Here is a 20,627-nt window from a genome sequence, read left to right on the forward strand (position 1 = left end):
CTTGAAGGCAGGTTTAGACCCAGTTTGTGACTTACAGTGGAAAAGCTTCTTGCCTCCCATTCCCACCCTGGACATGACTTAGCTTTGTGCTGCAGTTCCTTGCTGGAAAATCAAGCACAGCTTTGTGCCGGGCCAGAGTCACCCTGACATCACCTCACACACACACACACTGGTGCTCCCCCACAAGGAGCTGTGCCAAGTGTCACCCCACCAGCCCCAGGCAGAGGAGGGCCCCACACTCAGGTGGCAGCCAGTACCTCCCAGGGATGATGTGAAACCTCCTGCAACCAGGATTCTGTGGCTCAGGGACCAGAACGGTTTTGTTGCCTCCTTTGTGTCAAAGTGAGATAACAGATACTAAAGTACCAACCAGCACAGGTGTGGACTAAGATCCTCTCCACCCAGTCTTTCTTTATTCATTCGCTGCAGGGATATAGAGTATGGTATGTTACAAAATAAACCGTGAAATGTTTACCAAGTGCAGCTTTAACAAGTGAAAGCCCTAAAACAAGCTGCAGGAAGCTAAGGCAAGAGCAAGTAACACTCCCAGGGCTGTGTCCAGTGTCAGAGTTCAAGAGAAGTGACTGAGTTCTGGAAGAGGCAGAGACCTCCTTCTCCTGACAAGTTACTTCCCTTCCCTTATACCAGAAGAGTATACCAGTCAGATTTCTGAGCAGAAACAAAGGATGTCTGGTTTATCTCCACTGGAATGTGTAGGATAGTCAAGCCTGCAAGAAGTATTATGTGTTCTTCTGCCTGACACCAACAAACTAGCTGGATGTCTCATACTCTGTGTCTCTCACAGCTCTCTCCTCCTTCACCTGCGCTGCCTCTTACACCAGATGGGCCAGTGTACCCATTCAATCCTTGCTCTGAAAAAGGCCTGTCCTCTCTTGGCCCCTCAGCTGTAGAGAAGGTTTATGATCATCCCCAAGGACCAGAGGAGTGAGCAGTGTCCAGCACACAGAGGGTGATACAGCTACCATAGTTCAACCTCTCCCTTTGAGAGGGAGGTCTCTCAGCAGCTCTCTGTCATCACCTTGTTGTATGTGAGGTGTTTCTCAGCAAAATGAAGAAAAACGGTCTCTTCACTCTGAGCAGGAGGACCTGTGACAGAAAGCCATGAGAATTCAGACAATGCCACCAGTGAACTGCTTGGCAGTTCATAATGCTTGTTTCATGAGCCAACAGGTACCAGAACTCTTCTAGGAGAAAAAAAAAAAAGTTGTCTGGATAGCTAAACAGGCATGCTGAGAATAAAGGTTTGTTTTATTTGCCAACAAGTCACAGAAAACTGAGCTGAAACAGTCATTGGAAGGGCATTGTAGCATGTTCTCCTGGCCCTCAGCAGGACGAGGATGCTTCACAGACAGTTGTCTCATCCACCCTTTGAAACCCCCAGTGCTGGAGATCCTCTCCCAGAGGAAACACTATTTCAGTATTTCACCTAGAAAAAAAAATATCCTGACCTAACTCTCCCTTGCTGCAGTTTAAGCCCATGGTTTCTTGTTCTAAACACAGTGGAGAAAGGGAAAAGTTTATTCCTTTCCCACTTGTGTTTTTCCCACGCAGGTGCTTCAAGGCTCTCATATGTCCTTTCAGTGTTTTCTTCTCTGCATTGGATGACACTGATTCTTTCAACTTCAGGCAAGCATTTAATTACAGACAACTATTTTTTGGTCCAGGAGGTCATATATTTGTATTTGATGCTGAAGCCAGAGAGCTGTCCTAATGAGTGGCAGGAGGAATATACATGACAAAACCCTGTAAGATCCATGGGTCCATTTTTATCAAGGAGAGCTTTCGCTTCTTCTTGGTATCAATCATCCAAAAGGCACGAAGACAACAAAGTGCGGTAAAACCAAGTGAACCACAGAAAGACACAGGCTTCAAGGCTCAATGCTCCATACCCTAACATGGAGACACATGAAGAAAAATGGCCACAGGGATGAATGCCCATCACCTTGAATCTCCTCCACCGGGTCTCTTCATCTCCATTTGATGCTCTCTCTCTCTCTCTCTAATTTTCTGCAACAAAAGCTGTTGTTTCATAGCTGAGCATTACGCAAGGCTGGGCGGGAGGCGCTCCCGACTTTTGGAAACTTCCTTTCCCCGGTGAACGGCGGAGCAGAGAGACGACCATCCCTCCTCCCGGGATGCGCGTTTAAGGTCTTTCTTTCGGGTGGTTCGGAGTCCGGGGCTGAGTGCGGGGCCGGGGCCGCGGGGGCTGTGGCTGCTGCTGCCCCTGGGGCTGCGGCAGCGGCCGCTGCTGCACCCGCACCTGCTTCGGGGTGGGAGCGTAGGGCGTCGGGGGCAGCTCCCGCGTCGCCCTGTCACACTCCGCCGGCAGGGTCTGCATCATCCGCTGCTCATCTGCAACGACAGAAGGACCCCGCGCTCAGGCACACGCTAAGAAGTCAAACAGCCAGGGAAATGTCCTTGGCGCCAAGCAGGAAAAGGCCAAGTGTCGATCCTAACCTGCTGCTCTCAAAGGTTTTCCTGCTACCCCAGTGAACAAGGAAAACCACCTCTCCCTGCACATCCCGGGACAACGTGGAAGCTTTTTTTTAATCTGCCTGGCTGAGATCAAGGTACCTGGAGCATTTGGGGCAGCTCTGCCCTGTCCATTGCGGGAATCAGCTTTGTCAGGGAGGCCCCAGTGGTCATCGATAGCCTGAGCTGCTCTGTCCTCTTTTGGAGGCTACTGAAGGGAAAGTGAGATGTAACACCAGGAAGCTACATCAAAGCACTCTGCCCTGCCATTATCCATGCTGGGATTTCCAGACACCTGGAAGCCAGAGATCCCTTTTCCCAGCATCAATTTTCTCACATACAGAAGAAGTAAATTCATGCCAGCTGACTTCTGATCACTGACTGATCATTCTGAAATGTCACTCGGCTTAATTTAGGGACTGAGGGATTTACCTCTTGGGACGCTGAGTTGGCCTTAAGCACACACCAAACTGTTTCAAAGAGGCTGGTCACCCTCTTACAATAGTTCTCATTTTTCTAGATGTGTTTCAAAGAGGCTAGTCACCCTCTTACATTAGTTCTCATTTTCCCAGACTCGTTTTCTTAATTCTTGCTGAATCCAGACCCAAGAATTGAGGATATGGTGTCACTGCACAACTGAAGAAGTAATCTATACCACTCAAATGGGAACAGCTATAATGTAAAATAACACTCAGATGGCTCAGCTCACACCAGCATTGCACTCACAAGGTATAGCAAAACTTCTGAGGCAACATCCCGTGCTTGCAATGTTGTGAGCTCTCTCAGAAAATAGGAAAGCACTTGCCTGTTCTTCACAGTCATAGCTTTAGGGAAAGCAGGAGAGCCATGGAAAGTTGCCTGTGCTCAGGTGTGGTGAGGTTGCTCTTACCTCAGCCATGGGACTGATCATGCTCACCCTTGTTGTCAGCCTGACCATTGGCATCTTTGAGGTACAGCTGAGGTTTCCTTCAGGCATTGCCCTCTTTATCTTGACAAAGGCTGCTGTGGTGTACAGAGCAGCTTCTACCCCCATTTTATAACTCAAGAACTGACTGACACAGAGACTAGCTTTTTTTTGAGACCACACAGGAAGCCTCACACAGTGTGTGAGGGAAGAACTCAGAAAAAAGGCTTTAAACAGCCTCTGCCAGGGCAACCTCCCTCCTGCTGTAGCCTCCAGGTAGGCCAGATGACTCTTCCTGAGCAGGAGCCCAGTGTCCTCTGCCCACCCAAACCAGCAGTAATGCCCAGGCTGTGTGTAATTCAAAGCAACCTGTCTGTCAAGTCTGAGAGCCCACTCTCAGAGAGGACTCTGGCAGAGTATTTCCTGTGATCTGAAAGAAGCATGAATTTTGGACAACAGATGAGACCTCTGCACACTCTGAAAACTTCAACACTTTAAAAGTGCCCCAAGTTGGACCTCCAGTGTTGACAGGCCTCCAAGGACATTGTTTGCAGAGGGGACAAACTGCTGTGAGATGCCTGAGGAAACACATAGAAAAGCTGAGCCCGTCTTGCCCCTGCTCACTATCTAGACTACTTCTGCATGTTACTAATGTTGTTAAGGATCTGAATTTTATAACACATAAATTGAATGAAAAAAAAATCTGCTGACAGACTATCTAAGTGTATATTTTAGCCCCATGGATGCTCCTGACTGGTGACCTTGGCCAAGTTTTAGAGGAGCAATTCTTCCCCCACAAATAAACAAAAGGGCTTGAGAACAAGAAGTCCTTTGTTCAAGGCATTTATCAGAAAGTGAGACTGGCAATGCCAGCTGATCTGCTCAGATTCACCATATGCTAAAATCAGGTTATTGCTCATGACAAGGCAGAGAGCACACTCCTGACCACAGGAAAGTTCAGCGGGAAGCTCTAAGATTTTAGGTGTCTGGGTAGCAACATAAAGCCCCTTAAACACTTACCATCACCTTCACGCCTTTTTGCTTTCCTCCTCCTGATACAATAAATAAGCCAAATCACAAAGATGACAAAAACGAGTGCACCGCCCGCTATGCTTAAGATGAGATAAAGGTCCAGCTTGCCTAGTTAAGAGGATGAAAGAGGATGTTAGATAGAAGGAAATAACTTGCACAACATCTACTTAGAATTCTGTATTTTCTTCCATTGACTGTAAAGGCAGAGTATGCCTTTTCTGGAGAATTTTGATTGCTCCATAATGGATTCGAGTTCTGCAGAAAATTGAAACCAGAGCATTCATGTGTGCCAGCTCATCTTATTTTAATTACCACAAATGCCTGGTTCTTGCTAGCAATGGACCCATTTACGGACAATGAGCATCCAGGCAGTACTCAACATCTAACAAAAATAAACTTCTTAAGTACTTTCTACTGAGCTGGAAACACTGAGACTAGCTTGCTTTCACAGTATTTTGGTACTTCCTCTTCAATTTTTGGCTGTACACAAATTAAAAAAAAAAAAAAAAACAGTAAAAAGGAAAAGAACATAACCAAATACATCACAGCCTCAAAACGAGAGTTTGGTTTGCCTGTATGCAAAAATTTATATGAGTCTTCCCGTTCCTTCACCACAGAAGGTTTGCTGGATGCTGGCCTTCCTTCACCACCTCCTGCTCGGGCTGTCCTCCTGGCATTCAGTGGTAACACTGGAGCACAGGTGCCATGGAGCTGAACCCAGCAGAAGTGCACCTTCCTTGGCTTATTAGGGCACAAAGCTCCAAAGGGGGCACCACCACTGGTACCACCCTTATCATTCAGTGGGCGTGCACATGGAGAGCAAAGAGCAAGGACACAAATCTGAGATGTCTGCACTATAAAGATCACCATCAGCCTGGGCTGCCCCAGTGGAGAAAAAAAAAGGATGAGTACCCTCAGGGATGTGGTTATTCTCACCTGTTTTAGCTGCAAAAGACACCGAGGTGTATTTTGCCCTTTCTGTGCCTGTTTCTCCCAGCTGACTGTAAGAGGAGCCCAGGCAGATTCACATATTTTCATACACTTTTCATACACTTTTCATACACTTGTATGAAAAGTTAGCTGAGCTGAAACCCACCTGAAGCATGCCTTGCTTGCTAGAAGTCAAAATTCAGGGTGATTGGCTTTAATTGCAGGGCCGAGTGTTCAAAGAGGATAGCAGGGTTGGAAAGAGGTTCGACTGCAAGGTGAGGGATTTTTAATCCACTATGGATCTGGCAGACTCCTGCCACCACACAGAAAGGTTTGAGGGGTTTTTAGTTTGAGGAGGGAGGGTAGTGCTAACTGGGTTTAGAGTTTTTTTGGTGTCTGAGAAATGCCATATTTGTACCTTAAAGATCAGTGTGGCAAACCTTTCATTTCCCTGTTAATAATGTGAGAAAAAACAAACTCTCCCACCCAACTCACCTTGTGAAAGAAGAGCATTTTTCAAGGGTGAGAAGGAGTGAAATCTATGTTATCTAGCTGATGGCTAACATCTGCCTATACCAGCAGTACAGGTGGGCCTGTTCTTGCCTGGCTTGTTCCCTGGCATAGCCAGCTTCTGCCAGCATTTCCTCATTAAGACAAGGTGTTTGGGATAGTTTGCCCTGCTGTAAACAGCCCTAATCCAGCAGCACACACTCATACCTCTCATCCCTTCCCAATGCTAGCACTGTGCAGTCCATCAGGTCAGGCAGCTCATGCAGCAGCAAAAAACCCACCTTGTTCAGCTATATTAGACATCAGGAGGGTTTCTCAGGAGGCAAGGGCATCACCAGGGAGCAGAGACCACCCTGTCCCTCAGCTCTGTGCCCTTCAGTCAACCTCAGCAGTAAAACCTATATACCTTAGGGCTTGTTCCCTCCCTCCTCACACCATGGGCTGACCTTCAGATTTGGACTTTCCCTAGATTCACTGTGGCAGAAATAGATGGATATTGGAAATACTGAGCCAGCTCTCTCAAGCCTGCCCCCCACCCCCCTCCACTAGCTCCAGCGGGAACCTGGAGCCAGGGAATGCTTCAAGCAAAGCCCTTGAGATTGGGTGGGATGAACCCAAGCCCAGCAAATTCAAGGACTTTTCCCCAGTTATGCACTGGAATTCTGAACTTTGAACGGAACACCACATCCGGTGTCATACCAGTATAATCTGTCCTTTGTTTCTGCCTTAACTTTCAGAACTTTTACTGGGGGGAGGAGATGAATCACACAATGACTTCTTTTGCCTATTTAATAATTTTTCAGCATGACCCTGACCATTTAAAATGCAATCCCTTCAGTCCTTTTGCTGCACCTGTGATTTAGAAAGATGATACTTCAACTGAGTAAGAAAAACCATAGAAAGATCACACTTCACCTGAGTGAGAGAAACCAGGGTACACTTGAGCCATCCTCACCTGAGCCATGCAACCCCAAAGCTTAGCTACATTCTCCATAACTTCTCTCCTGATTTCTAGGCCAAGCTGGAGAGTTCAAGCAGCTTATTTTTCCCCTTGTGAGAACGCCCTTCCACATCCACATGTGGCAGGCAACCGCCACCTTCATAGATATGATTACGCAGAGGAGAAAACACACAGGTGATTTCTCAGTTATGAGGATGTAAATCAAAAGCAAATCCTCTGAAATCAATGTTGTGGCTCCATATACACACGAGAAGATCCCAGGCCATATTTTCCAAAAATAAACTGTTAATTTATGTTGTGGTAGTTTGTGTAGTTTTATACTATATTACTGAAGACAACTCTTTGGCTCTGAACCACTTGACTGAAGTCAACCTTTGGGAAGCACCATTAGTTTTAAAGGAATAAAGGAGGATAAAAACTAAGAGGAAAGTGCTTTCTGCCTTTTGCAGACTGCTGTATGTCATTAACACACTTTCAGGCCCACTTCCCTGCTTTCTTCTTTACTTCATCGGTCTACCACTAGTGGTGGTCAACACCACTCAAGTCTATCAGGAAGCTGACACCAAAAAGTCTGTTAGGGTACTTCTGGCAGCTTTTGGCAGAAGAGTCAGCAGTGATGGAGGGGAGGGAGAAAATGATGGGATAACCAAGGATCTCTCTCTGATTCGTTCACCCTGAGACAGCCTGATCTGTCTGGGAGGCTGAAGTTTCCCTCAGAAGACTTCACCTTGAGTGGGAGCAGCACTGCAGTGCGTCCTGGAGACCTCATTACCACCCACAAGGCTCTTGATTCCAGAAAAACCTGTCCCACTCTTCCTGCAACCCCCAGACCTCACTCACATCCCGGCTGCCACAGCAGCATCAGCTCCCAGTAACTGTGCCAACATTAGGCTCCCAGTACCGAGTACCCAGGACCATCAGTGCTCCTGGCACCTGGACCAGTCCTATGTGTCTGTGCAACTGCATCAGGCTGTGTGGGTCCTCCCTAGCAGATTCTGACAAAAGAAAGCTCTTACCTGAGCACTTAATTGCTTTTTCAACCATTTTTTCACTGACTTGGTTCTTAACAGCACATCTGAATGTCCCAGAATGCCGTGTCTGCAATTCCAACATGGCTGCATTCTTTTGGATTTTTCTGCCATTAGGTTGAGTCAGTTCTATAGTAAATTCTTCACCTTTAGCCTTGTGGTCCACTTCACACTTGACAGATACAGTTTTATTCAGGCATTCAGTGCTGAGGATTGGCTGAGGGACAGGCTCTGAAAAAGAAGGGAAGGGACAGGCACATCTGAGATGGTTTCTCCTTTTGAAAACCTCCATTATTAAGCAGAACAGAGAATTAACCCCAAATAACCAGATAATGAGAATGAACCTGCTAACAGAAGAATGAAGAGCAAATTAGGCCTCTACTGCAGAAGTAGCATGACCATAATAAAGAAAGTGCAGTGCAGTAGCCTACATATTTGGCCCAGCAAAGCAGAGCTGCACCACTGTGGCTGGGCTGCTTTCAGTCTCAGCCTGGCTCACAGCCAGCCAGGCAGGTGAAGGGAGGAAGCTGGGATTCCAGGGAGGCAGTGGATGGCAGGTGCTCAGAGCCACAGCCCCCTCCAACTCCAGCCCCCGTGTCTTGGTGAAAATGAAGTTGGCCCTGCTCTGCCTGTGCCCATCGGGAGAGATTCTCTCTAAAGCAGGAAAAACAACTGCTTATGATGCTCTGTGTACTACCAACAGCACTCAGCCAGCTCAATAGCCACAGCATGAAAGCCCATCAAACCAAAATGGAAAACACAAAACAGACACCTCAGCTCTCAGTGAGGTTGTGACAGAGAAAACTGATTTCTGTCTTTTCTTATGCCCTGCAAACAGCCAGTTACATTTTGGTTCCAGTTTCTCTATCACTGGTGGCATTGAAAGAGCCAGAAAAACCTGTGGGATTTTTCTCGACTAGGGAAAACTGGCAGGGACAGCAGATGGAAAAAAAAATATTTCACAGAATATTCTGAGTCAGAAGAGACCCACAAGGATCATCAAGTCCAACTCATAAGTGAATTGCCCCTACAGGGATCACACCCACAACCTTGGCATTGTTAGCACTGTGCTCTCATCAACTGAGCTAATCTCAGAGTCCACCTGTTAGACCAAGTAAATAAAAACCTGCCAGGGTCACCTTTAGTTACAGGCAGTGTAAGTTATGGAGATCATAAATTTTAAAGCCAGTGAGGGCCGTTCATGGCACATGCAGTTTGGGTTCACACATGACATCTGCAGCCACGCTTTCCCTGTTAAGTCCACTCCTCTTCTGCAAACTGTAACCAGTTATTCAGCGTGAAACACTAGAGTCCAGGTGCTGGTGATGGAGTTGTGTTAGGATATCATTGAAACTGTTTTGTTTTTTTTTTAACAACTGTTTGCCCAGCCCTAGTAACAAGGGGGTAAACCTCACTGACAAATTACTCCAGCGCCCAAGAGTTACTACAGGACTTTACTTCCAAAAATGCGTGTCAGAGGTAAGGCAACCTCTCTGCACAGTACTGCTGCATAGTAGAGGAAATGATGCAGCACACAAGTGGGTTGGAACATTAACCTTAACCTGAAACAAGGACACCCCAATGACAGTTCAGTGGCTTAAAACATGAGCAAACAGCATCAGGCCCTGATGACTTTCTGAATCTGTTTGCAATAACAGTTCTCAAAGTAATGAGACACCCTCACTGCTCAGCAGCCCCTTAGACACAGGGCTTCCCATTGCACAGAAACCCTGCTAAAACCATTCCAGATGTCCTTGCTGCCTCATCAGGGCATCATTTCTGTAGTGCCAGCTGGTGCCCAGGAACTTGAGAGGCTGGCAAAGGTGCACATGCTGGCTGAAGAAGGACAGAGCAAAACTATCTTCTTTTGGGGGAAAAAATACCTGCTGTCCTACAGCTTAGAGGCCTGGAGAGGTGGTAGCAGCCATAAAGGAGCAGAATAACCATCCCCCATCTTCCCTGCTCATCTGAAAAACTTTGGGCTGCTACTGCTCTGATCCCTAAGGACAAGATTCAGCAAAGGCTGCCTTCGTGCTTTGAGCCTATGCAGCTGAAATCCCCAGGTGTGTGCTTAATTGTGCTTTGAACAGCATCCTGCTTCCAGAAACCTCTTGTGGGAACCCAGCAGCCTACGTGAGGTTTCTGGAAGCAGGATGCTGCCGGGAGCCCAGCCCCCCTCACAGGGTGCTACCCCAGGCCAGGGTCCCAGCACCACTGGTGGTGCTGCAGTAGGGCCGACCACACCCACCCTGCTCCCCACACAAATCTGCTCACAGCTGCTTTCTTGGGCACTTGCAGAAATCTGGTGGCTGACAAGCAGGGGAGCCAGAAAGAAGGCAGGGGTCTCAGGCTGTCTATAAGAGCAGGAGAAGGGAGAAGAGAGGCAGACAGCTGTCAGTGGCGGGAGGAAGAAGGTATGTCTTACAGAAGTCCCCCTGCCCCCATATCAGAAAGGAGGGCAATGAGTAGGAAAGGCTGCAGGAGAGAAGAAAAAAAAAAAGGACCAAATCTTATTCAGCTATGCTGGGAATGGTATAGGAAGAGCAAAAACTCACCCTGAACAAAGAAGCTTGTCTTTTCTTCTGCCTTCCATTTTCCATCCCGCTCATAAACAGTCACTGTGTAATTTCCACTGTCCCCTTTCACCACCTGACGTATTTGCAGAGTCCCATTTTGGAGTATCTTACACCTGCACTGGTCCTTGTTCACAAAGTACTTAACATCATTATCTTTGAGCTGAACCAGCCTCTGTCCATCTCTCTTCCATATGGCATGGTATATGCTCCCAGGAGCAGTGATGTTGAGAAGAGCCGTCTCATTCACTGCCTTGTAAAGCCGGTTGATGACAGAGCCTGTGAAGGGAAGCACAACCAGCCCATCAGTGGTCTCCAACAGCCCTCGCTGCCATGCTCAGCAGCCACAGCAGTCACCCAAAAGGTTGTCATTTGCTCCTCCCCAGGTTGCCTGAGCCTCTTTGCATTACCGTTGCCATCTTCTTCCCCTGCTCCAAAGCACCTCTTGGTTGTTCGCTAGATAAATGTCAGCATCCAGTTTGATTCTGAGAGGCAAGAAAGCTAGGAGTCCAGCTTTCAAAAGCTGACTTTTTATACCCTGGCTGGCTGACTTGGAGTGACTCTGGATGCCAAGATTCATGGCTGCCTATGTATTTAACCCTGAACTTAACCCTTCCTGAAAATAAGGTCGCTTTGGTGTGTTTTGCACATGGCACATGCTGGTACCTAGAGCACCCACCACTGCAAACATTGCTGCAGGCAGCAAGAACACAGACCAGCAGTGTCCCTGGACGTAGGATCTGTTCAGCAACAGCAGTGATAACAATAATTATAACAACAGTGGCCTGTGTCAAGCAGTAGTGAGTGTAAGGCACTGAACGGAAGGCAGACCCACTGCAGTGCCCCCTCCTCAACCATCCCAGGCACCCTTCCCCACTGGAATGTATCCACTTGATTTTCCTAGCACTCGACCCTGGTGGGGCAAGTAAGGCAGGCAGAAACAAGCAGCCACTCACATCCTGTGAACTGACGGGGTGCTGGAAACATTACGAGATAAGCAAAGGTGAAAAAAACCCTTTTCTCTTTACAGGTCTCCTTTGTTGACAGCTGCCTTCTCCAGAGCAGCTCAGAGTAGGAGCTTCCCAAAGGACTGGGAAACACTTGAGCATGGGGCTGCCAAAGGGGATATTCAGGAAAGCCAAGGATGCTAAAAGTCTACACCAGAGGGGACGACAGGCCCTTCGGGCCATGCCCAGGCGTCCTGCCCGCTCCCCTCCAGGCTGCTTCACACACGGCCCTTGCAGGACCCACCCCACACTTTCAGAGTGCAAAATTTGTTGGGAGGTCATTTCAAGTACTGTCCCCACCCCCGAGGCAGGTGGAAAATCTGCAGGAGGAGGTAGAAACCTGCGTGCAAGTGTCAGGTGGGATAAGCTCACCGGCAACAGACCGTGCGCTCAAGGCCACGGATTATTTCATTTCTCATTTTCTGATGCTCATTCCCCCTCAATTTACGGGATGAAACCAATCAGCAGGAAGAGCTGATTCTGCTCTAATTTTATATACTTTAAGCACTTTTTCCCCACAGAGAGAAAAACTATGCTTTTGCGTATTTTTTATTACAGTGCTTTATTCCTGGTATCTAGGATAATGACAAACTGACCCACAGAGGGGAAACTGAAATCCAGTGGCTATTTCATTAAACTAACAATATTAGATATAATCAAAGAACTAAAATGCTGTGCCTCTGCAACAAGAACATTAATGCTGTAGTGCTTCTGGGCACATTCACCTAAATTCAGTCTAAAGAGAGGCTGTTCTTTCTGCATTGCCTTTCTTACAAAGTATTTGACATATCTAATGAAATATCCTGAAATCAAGCTATCAACTAAACAGCCTTGGAAACAGCTATGACCCACATAGGCAACACTACAGATTATACCCAAATATTTGAATTCTGACATTTGTTTCTGCTCAGTCATGAACAACTATTTAGAGCTAGTAACAGGGTTTCTTTGCACAACAGAAACTACTTATATTTTCTCTCTGAAAGTAAAGGAAAAAAGTAATCTGGGTTTTCAAAGATAATTCAATGGCACCTCTGTGAACAGACCACCGAGACACAACTATCTGATCCCTATAGTTTTGCTAGTGGAAAGCTGAGTATCCCACACATATACTAAAAATCTGTTTAGCTAGTGAAACATTTCTGTTAAAAAAATGCCAACTGAAATGTGCTCCAAGGAGCAGAAAGATCTGAACTGAGAGCCCAGAGCTCACTCACAATCACAAGAAAGAGTTAGAAGTTCCCATAGTAGCTTTAGAGAAGGAAGTAAGTCTTTGAAACAAGTTTTCCATTCAAGGGAATAGTCATCATTTCTGCTGGGGAACGTTTCATAGATCATGTACATTAAAAAAAAAAATCCTTATTTATCTATTAATTTTGTTCTGAAGGAAAAGCAAAGCATTAAACAGCCATACATACAATCTGCATTGGAATGAAACAGAGAAAAAAAAAGTTATGCATGCTTGTGTTGTCTCCATCTCTTATAACCTTCTCTAATCTATGAGTTAACACCCTAATTAAGTTTTTAGATTAATATTTTAAAAAATAATGAGAACAATAATGTGCAAAATATATAAAAGATACATTTATTTGCTTGCTGTTTTCACATTTTAGACCTCAACTCCACTGAAGACACTGAAATACATCACTCTGTTAATATTTATGGAAGAATATAAATTACGCTTTCAAAAGATTTGCGCATCTTCGATAAGAAAAGGAAATTACATGCGATAATGCACAGCGAACAGAGGATCTCTAATGTAGTACAAGCTACCTTGAGGGCAGAAGGAAAACTGCATGCTGACATTTCTCATTATACATGTGTCAAATTAAGGCTCATTAACTTAAAACCAAAACTCTTTACAGCTTATTATTATAACTGGAATATGAAACTCAGGTCCTGCCCTCCCCCCGGCTGAAAATTAAATCAAATAATAATAGCAATAACTCAGATGTCTTCACTCACTGGAAAAGTGGAACTAGTGTCTTATCAGTAACAGCTCACCAAGTTGTAAATGGCTTAAAATGCAATTTTAACGTTAGCCCAAAAGAGAAAAAAAAGGGTAAGAAAAACTCACATTTTACACTGGAAAATAAAAGCAGCAAGCACTTGACTAGGAAAATCCTCCCAAAGTTCATTTTCAGGGTCAAAAAAAAAAAATCCACTGTCTCCTTGTCTAATGACAGCTCCTGGCAGGTGAAAGGATTGTCTGCTGTGAGCAGTCATGGGACGTGTCAGTACAGCCCTTGTGCCCTCCTCCCCTCCTCCAGCTCTCACCCCGGCACTTCTTGTTTCTAGCACACACACACACACACACATAAAAAAAAAAAAAAAAAAAGGGGGCAGAAATACCACTCAAAGGAGGGTTTTATCAGAATGGGGACGATGTGTAGCAACAAAGAAAATGTACATTCAAGGCAGGAACACCCCTGAGGCTTGCCCACCCAGCTGGAGGGTCAGCTGAGCCCTTGTCCTCTTCAGCGCTCACCCAAAGAGTTCAGCTCCAGCATCCACGTGCCACCATCCTTAAGAGATGGATGCAAGTTTTGGGTGGAGTAACGATGGAAATCCTTCTTCTCCCCTGCAGTCTTAGCAGCAAGTGGACAGCAAGCCCAGGACCCCCCGTGAGGACCAGGTGCCTGCTGGCTGTCGGACAACGTTTGCAAAGGAGACACACTTCTCTTGGAAACCGTCAGGAATCAGCTTCACATCGACACCTGATCCATGAGGGGCTTGCCAGTGCCACAAAGGCATCCTGCAGTCAGGGCCAGCATCTGGGCAAGCTGTGAGAGACGGATGAGCATGGAAGGGGATGAGAACACAGCCTTGGATGTAGCCATGAACCATCCCTGAAGCTGGCTGGTGTGGGAAGGAGCACGAGGAAAGAAGCTGTGAGGAGGCAGGGGAGCTAAGTGCAAAAACACATGAGAAGATAATAAAATCTTTATTCCTGATTCCAATATGAAACAGATGGAGTGGTGAGGATTTTGAATCTTACCCTCCTCAGCACAATTCCTCTGGCTACAGTGGCCACTGAAATCTTCCAGCTTTTTATCACAGGTGTAGACCAAGAAAGAAGACAGAAGAACAGCTGTGGTACAATATTAGATAAATCTTTCTTGTTCATTCATGCCATTCTTCTTCCTTGAAGTTAAAGGAAGGTCTTGTGAGACACCTCCTCTTCTTCAGCTTCATCATTTTTTAACCGCTACTAATGAGGTAAAAAACACCTCTTTTTGCAAAAAAGGAGAAAAATTTATCTAAGGTAAAGTGCACTAAAGTCACAGTATTGCTGCCTCTAAACCAAGCTTTTCTTCCTTCTTTCTGTTATTATTTCCTCACAAAGAACGCACAACAGAGGTACACACAAGAGGAGAGAGGAAACAACAGGAATGAGATGACATTTCTGTGCCTGACCTCCATCCTCTGCGGCAAAAAGCAAGCTGAGGGCAGGGGCTGCCATGCCCAGGTATCTCCCCAGCCAAGAAGGTTGTGTCAATCTCTTGGACACATCTGCTTCCAGCCCAAGTGCTTAAATGACTTTGAGCAAAAGGCAGCAACACCAATCTCTCCTGCCTTTTTTTTGTTTTCTTCTTTCTTTTTTTTTTTTTTGCTGTGTCCATCAAGCAGAGTGGAGGGAGGCCCCCACCATGCTGAAACCACTGCCACACTTTGCTCAGCTCCTTTTCTCCTCAGGGAAACATCCCTCAAAGCCACCACCGGCTTCCCGTGTCCCCCCTGCGTGTTGTCAGTTTGTCACACGCTCGTATTGTGAACATGCTGGGGCAGGGTCTGTCCTTCTGCTCTGAGCACACACAGCCTGCTCAGTGCCATCCTGCTCACAACAAGCTGCCTGCTGTGGAGATGCAGGCAGAAACTGGGACTGGTACAAATCAAACACAAATGGAAAGATACGTGTGTGCGTGAAGAGAAAAGTGAGGTAAAGCTCCATGGCAGTAGGACAAGGTGTAAAAGGATTCCCTGTATTAACAATGAAGGCCATGACTTCCAGTGAGTCAGTTTGTCAGGCCCACTCATGCTCTTGCAAAATGACAGCTGAAATGAGTCAGACTGAAAGCCCCTGTGCTCCAGCAGACCAGTTACAGCACACCAAACATCCTTGTTTCTATTACAGCAACAAGTAGATTGGAGCGGGAAACCTGAAGGGTCTGTTCAAAAATGTGCACAAGGGCACACCTCTCATCTGCAGCAAGGATTCCCTGGGAGATCCTGGCATGTGCATGGTCCATCCCACCAAGCATCAGAAACCTCCTGCACCATCAGACCCAGCTGGACAAGGAGAAAGCAGCCCATGTCTCTAATCTCGGTCTTCCTGCCAGATGAGAAGTGGGGAAATGGCAATATCCTGCCAGCTTTACCCTCCCTCCCTTGAGGAGCAAGACAGTGCCATGCTGCAGTCCTGACCGGGCTTTAATTCCAATTTTAGAAGAAGAAAGGGATTTTCTGGACGTTACTGGGAAGGAAACACTGTAAGTCCACGCACTGATGTCTCTGTTTCCCCCCAAGGGAAGGCATTAAGAAGAAGGTGTCTGCGGGTATCTCTGGAAAGCACAGCAGCTTTGGGCTACTGCCACAAAGGAGCTCTGGAAGCCAGTGTGGACTTTCAGTAACGTGGCACAAGATGCACATCCTGAAAAAAACATCTACAGCAGAGACCACTGGCAGAGCAGCTGGTGATCCCCCCCAAGGCAGAGGGACAGGCATGGAGAGAGCTGTGGCCTGAATCTGTGTGTGGCCACAGCCCAGACACTGCCCCAGGCTGTGCTGGGCAGGATGAGGCGAGGTCTGCCAGGAGGTGAGGTCTGCCAGGAGGTGAGGTCTGCCAGGCCTGTAGATAACTGTGCTCTCACACTCTTCTGCTCGCTGCAGACGCCCTCTCTCCCACCCCTCACACAGGAAGTAACACCACTGGGCTAAACAAGTGCCAGCTGCAAAACCAGGGCACTGATACAAAAGTAGATGTGTCCCAGTGCACTGGTGCTGGACCTGCCTTCAGTTAGACCTGTCAGCTGAGGATGCTTGACCCCTGTTTACCCCACTGCTTTGCTAGAGACCTCCACCTTCTGACACACAGGAGAGCAGAGGGCCAAGCACAGCCTTGACAATGGGGTGGTACTTTGCAGGCACTGTGAGCTCTGTGGTATTGTTTCCACTGCAAAAGCCACAAAGCATTGTAGTCATATACAGTTGCTTCTGCGGCTTGCTCTCTCTCTTTTACTCTTCTGTTCTTTGTAATACACTACACAGTTTCCTCACAGGGAATGTAAGTTATCATACTTACATTTCCACGTAAAAGTGACAGACTCCCACACATCTGAAGGCAACATCTCAAGAGACAACATGCAGTTGTTCCCAACTCTTAAGTCTTCAACTTAGTGATGAGCCAATAAACATTCATGCCTGAGGCTTATTTAAAAAAAAAAAGAAAAAGAAAAAAAGATTGTTATTTGATCTACTAGAAAAGGAAGACTACAAATACACTTGGCATGTTCTGAGAGTTTGCAGCATCTCCTGTGGTATGAAGCTTAGGTCGTAATAAATGGCATTTGCACAGGAGTTAGACACCTTGCACTCACCATGACCACCCAGGACCTTCACCATGAAAAGTGACAGGAATGTTGTAAATTCATACTCCTAAATTTCTCACGAGGACAGGCCTTTGGTGAGGCACAGTGTGTGAGGAGAAGAGCGAATGTGATCCTCATTGGAATGCCGGACGGGACATATATGGAGGGGAAGCTTTGGGTTAGGGTAACCTTACTCTTGGGAGCTCTCCTGGCTTTGCACCCCAGCCTGCAAGACTAACAGCTGAGCCCTGGCTGGGTTACCCTGACTGGTAGCTGAGGGTTTCACAATGGTAGCTTTTTCCAGTACAGGGGGAATTGCAGGCACTGGCTGGAGTGGGGAAGAAGTAAAGTCAGTCCTGGCAAGGGGAGTTGCCCCTGCACTATGACATGCCAAGGAACTGCTGGCTTCCACAGACAGTTTCAGCCATTTGGCTGATGAAGGACACATACTCCCTCCTCTTCACTTCTGCCTTGTGCAGGGCCAAGAAAGGAAAAACTCCAGCTTGAATGAAGTGGTGCAAATATGAATATCATGAACTCAAAATAGAGCTCTGGCCAAGGTTTTGGCAGGGATGCTGACTCAGAGCCTGTTACGTGGAAACTGATAGCACTGATTTGCCTGTGTGCAATGGAAATATCCCCGAAATAGTGACACGCAATACCGACATTGAAACAGTTGCCTGCACAAACGGTTTTATCCTTCTCTAAAGAAATGTAAATGGAAGCTTTCAAACCACGAGTCATGCAGAATAGTCTTCAGGTGGTTATTTGAAGAGAAATGGCTCCCTTGTGATGTCCATAATCCCACGTAGAACCATAGAATACCCTGCGTTGGAAGGGACCCACAAGGAACATTGAGTGCAACTCCGGGACCTGCACAGAACCACCCCAAGAATCACACCATGTGCCTGAGACCATTGTCCAAACACTTCTAGAACTCTGACAGGCTCAATGCCATGGCCACTTCCCCAGAAAGCCTGTTCCAACACCCAACCACCCTCTGGGAGGGCTTTTTTTCCAAATATATAACCTAAACCTTCCCTTATACAGCCTCATGCCGTTAAAGCATTAGCCCCAGGTGTTCTCTCTCAGAGTCATTTTCTTTTTTTCCACCTGTAAGCATGTGTCAACAGCCAAACCTCACAAAAGACACCCACTTTAATTCTGGTCTGAAGGAATGTAACCCCCACAGACCAAGCAGTCTGGCAATCTGTGGTTCACAACAACGACTGAGGCTAGAGCAGATGTCAGCATTCCATCAGTTGTTCCTGCGGATGGTGCCTTTCAGTCTTGCTGATGATTTCCATCATCTGTAATGATCCTAGATTTAGGATCTAACTTTCAGCACCTTGTTCCAGTAATTTCAGTGACATAACTACTGCTGCAAAGCAGTCCAAGCACGTTTTCTGGCATGATGCAATCAATCTGTTTTATACAAGAAGCCAGATAAATGAACAGAAAAGCCTCTTCCAGTCTTAGCAGTGGTAAATACACGAAGACCTGTATTAACTACAATATGCTTCTTCACCACAAGAGAGTGGAGAGTGCAGCTACTGAAGAAAAATATTAGAAGAACAGCTGCTCTTAGAAATATATTCGGGAAAGACAACTTCTTACTACCATCTAAGTAATCTTTTGCTCAAGATCTGACACTCTCCAGAAATCATCAGCTTAAAAAGTTTATGTATAATCGATATTTTGTACAATGTTTTATTCTATCATAGTATTATAAATTCAGAGAGGGGTGAGGGACACTCCAAAATGGGTAGGTGGGAGGATTAGAAGTGATCCAGGAGACTGAGCACAAACCACTGGATAATACATTTCAGTACTAAAGGCATTTATTCCCAGGAGTGGCCCTGAGTAGCCTTTATGCAGTTCCCACACAAAAAGGATCTTCACTTCAAATGCAAGACATTGTTGGCATTTGTCCTACTAATACAGTCCCTGGGATTCATGTATGCAGGCATAAAATGTCCTTTCTCCTAGAAGACCTGGATAAGCCTCTCTGAAGCATCACTGTGGATCCCAAAATTGCTATCAGCTGTGCCTGTAGTTTATTTAGAAGACAGTGAACCTATGATAGCAAATGAAGGCTCACTGTGTGGTCTCATACATACATATAGGGAGGTTTGGCCCTTATCACCAGGAAATTAAGAAGTAAACTTCTCAGAAACATCCCAGTGACCTGTCACCACAGTCTTGCTGCTGCTCACTGAAGTGAGAAAAAGAGCGTTCTGGTGTCTTTCACATCACTTGTACAGATGCTCTTTGCACCACGTACGTCTGGAGCCACAAGATCCAGCACAGCACACACTTTTCCTGCTCAGTGCGGATCCCGACTTAGCAGCTCAGTTTCCCCTGCTCCTCCTCTGGTCCCACAAGTTTCCTGCGCTCTGTGAACCTGGTTTTGGCCTCTCTGATGTTTGTCTGTTCCTACACACAGCCGTTTCGATGCACCACCCCGCCTAGTCCTGCCAGCTAGCCAGCCTCGCCGTGCAGGGACAGTAGGGTGGCAGGATGGGCTCATCCCCATCCCAGCCGGGCTCGGCTCTGCTGCCAACACACCACACCTGCTTCTGCACAGGAAGCGTGGGGCGGCTGCAGCGGGGTGTTGGCAGAGAGCAGGCCTTTCCCACAGCAGGGGAAGGGACAGGCCCGGGTTTCTAAACATTTCCACCCCACAGCTGCCGTTGTCAGCCAGGAGTAGTAATGGCTAAGGTGCTGTGTCACTGCGCTTCCGAGAATTGCTGGTTTTTAAGACCTCGGTGAGGCAGGCACTGGATGTTCTGTGCAGCACACGTGGGCACCGGGCCATTGGAAGGAGGCTGCGGCTTTCCACGGTGTTTCTACCAGGGCAATACTTGCAAGCCAGCTCCTTCTGTTGCACTCCTGGCAGTCAGAAGGAAACCCCGCAAGTTAGCAAGGTTAACCAGAGGCAGCATCCACTGGAATATCTTTTGTAAACCTCCTTCCTCCTGTCCTGGGCAGTCAGACATCCTGTGGCAGCTGGAGCACAGTGCTCGCTGCAGCCCGTATGGACCCTGGCACCTCTTGGGCATTCCCAGCTCCCAGCCATGCCCACACACAGGTACAAGGTGCTGCTGTGGATCAGCCAGGATTGAGCCCATTTTACAGAGCAGGCCTAGGTGATCACCCCGGGATTACAGGTGGGGAAATGAGGCAGAGGAGGTTGATGTGGCTTGCTAAGGTCATCCCACCAGTCCAAAGAAAGCCAATAACTGGAACCAGGTGAGTCCTGGCTCCCAACTACCTGTCTACAAAGCACCATTTTAAAAGCACCTTCCCTTCAGAGCACCTTTTGTTGCAAGCAGAGTCGCAGTGGTCAGGCTCAGGATGTTGTCACCATTCTTTTCAGCTGCTTCTTTTCCATCATGGAAGAGTGGCCTTTTTGTTGACTACCTGTCTCTCATGTTGCCTACATACACCACTTTCAGGAGCTCAGAAAGGATTTGCTGAACTTCAGTGGGCGCTTTGTAGAGCTGCAAGTTTACAATGCAGCCCCAATGGAAAGTTACTGTGCATGCCTTGTGCCCACACGGGTAAGATGCACTGGGCTGGAACTACAGCTGCCATGGTT

The 20,627-nt window shown here is 47.0% G+C and overlaps 1 protein-coding gene across 1 annotated transcript; it reads right to left on the reverse strand.

The window, feature by feature from the left end:
• Positions 1-363: 363 nt before the first annotated feature.
• CD2 (CD2 molecule) lies at positions 364-13,620 on the reverse strand. The gene is made up of 5 exons (XM_027719173.2): positions 13,516-13,620; positions 10,414-10,710; positions 7,847-8,089; positions 4,418-4,537; positions 364-2,373 (listed from the first exon to the last, which is right to left on the reverse strand). The coding sequence occupies exons 1-5, from the start codon at positions 13,574-13,576 to the stop codon at positions 2,165-2,167; spliced, it is 930 nt and encodes a 309-aa protein (XP_027574974.1). The 5' UTR covers positions 13,577-13,620; the 3' UTR covers positions 364-2,164.
• Between the last annotated feature and the right edge of the window lie 7,007 nt (positions 13,621-20,627).

This window comes from Pipra filicauda, unplaced genomic scaffold (assembly GCF_003945595.2).
Source record: "Pipra filicauda isolate LSUMZ 115617 unplaced genomic scaffold, ASM394559v2 scaffold306_size1276767_pilon, whole genome shotgun sequence".
Taxonomy (NCBI): Eukaryota; Metazoa; Chordata; class Aves; order Passeriformes; family Pipridae; genus Pipra; species Pipra filicauda.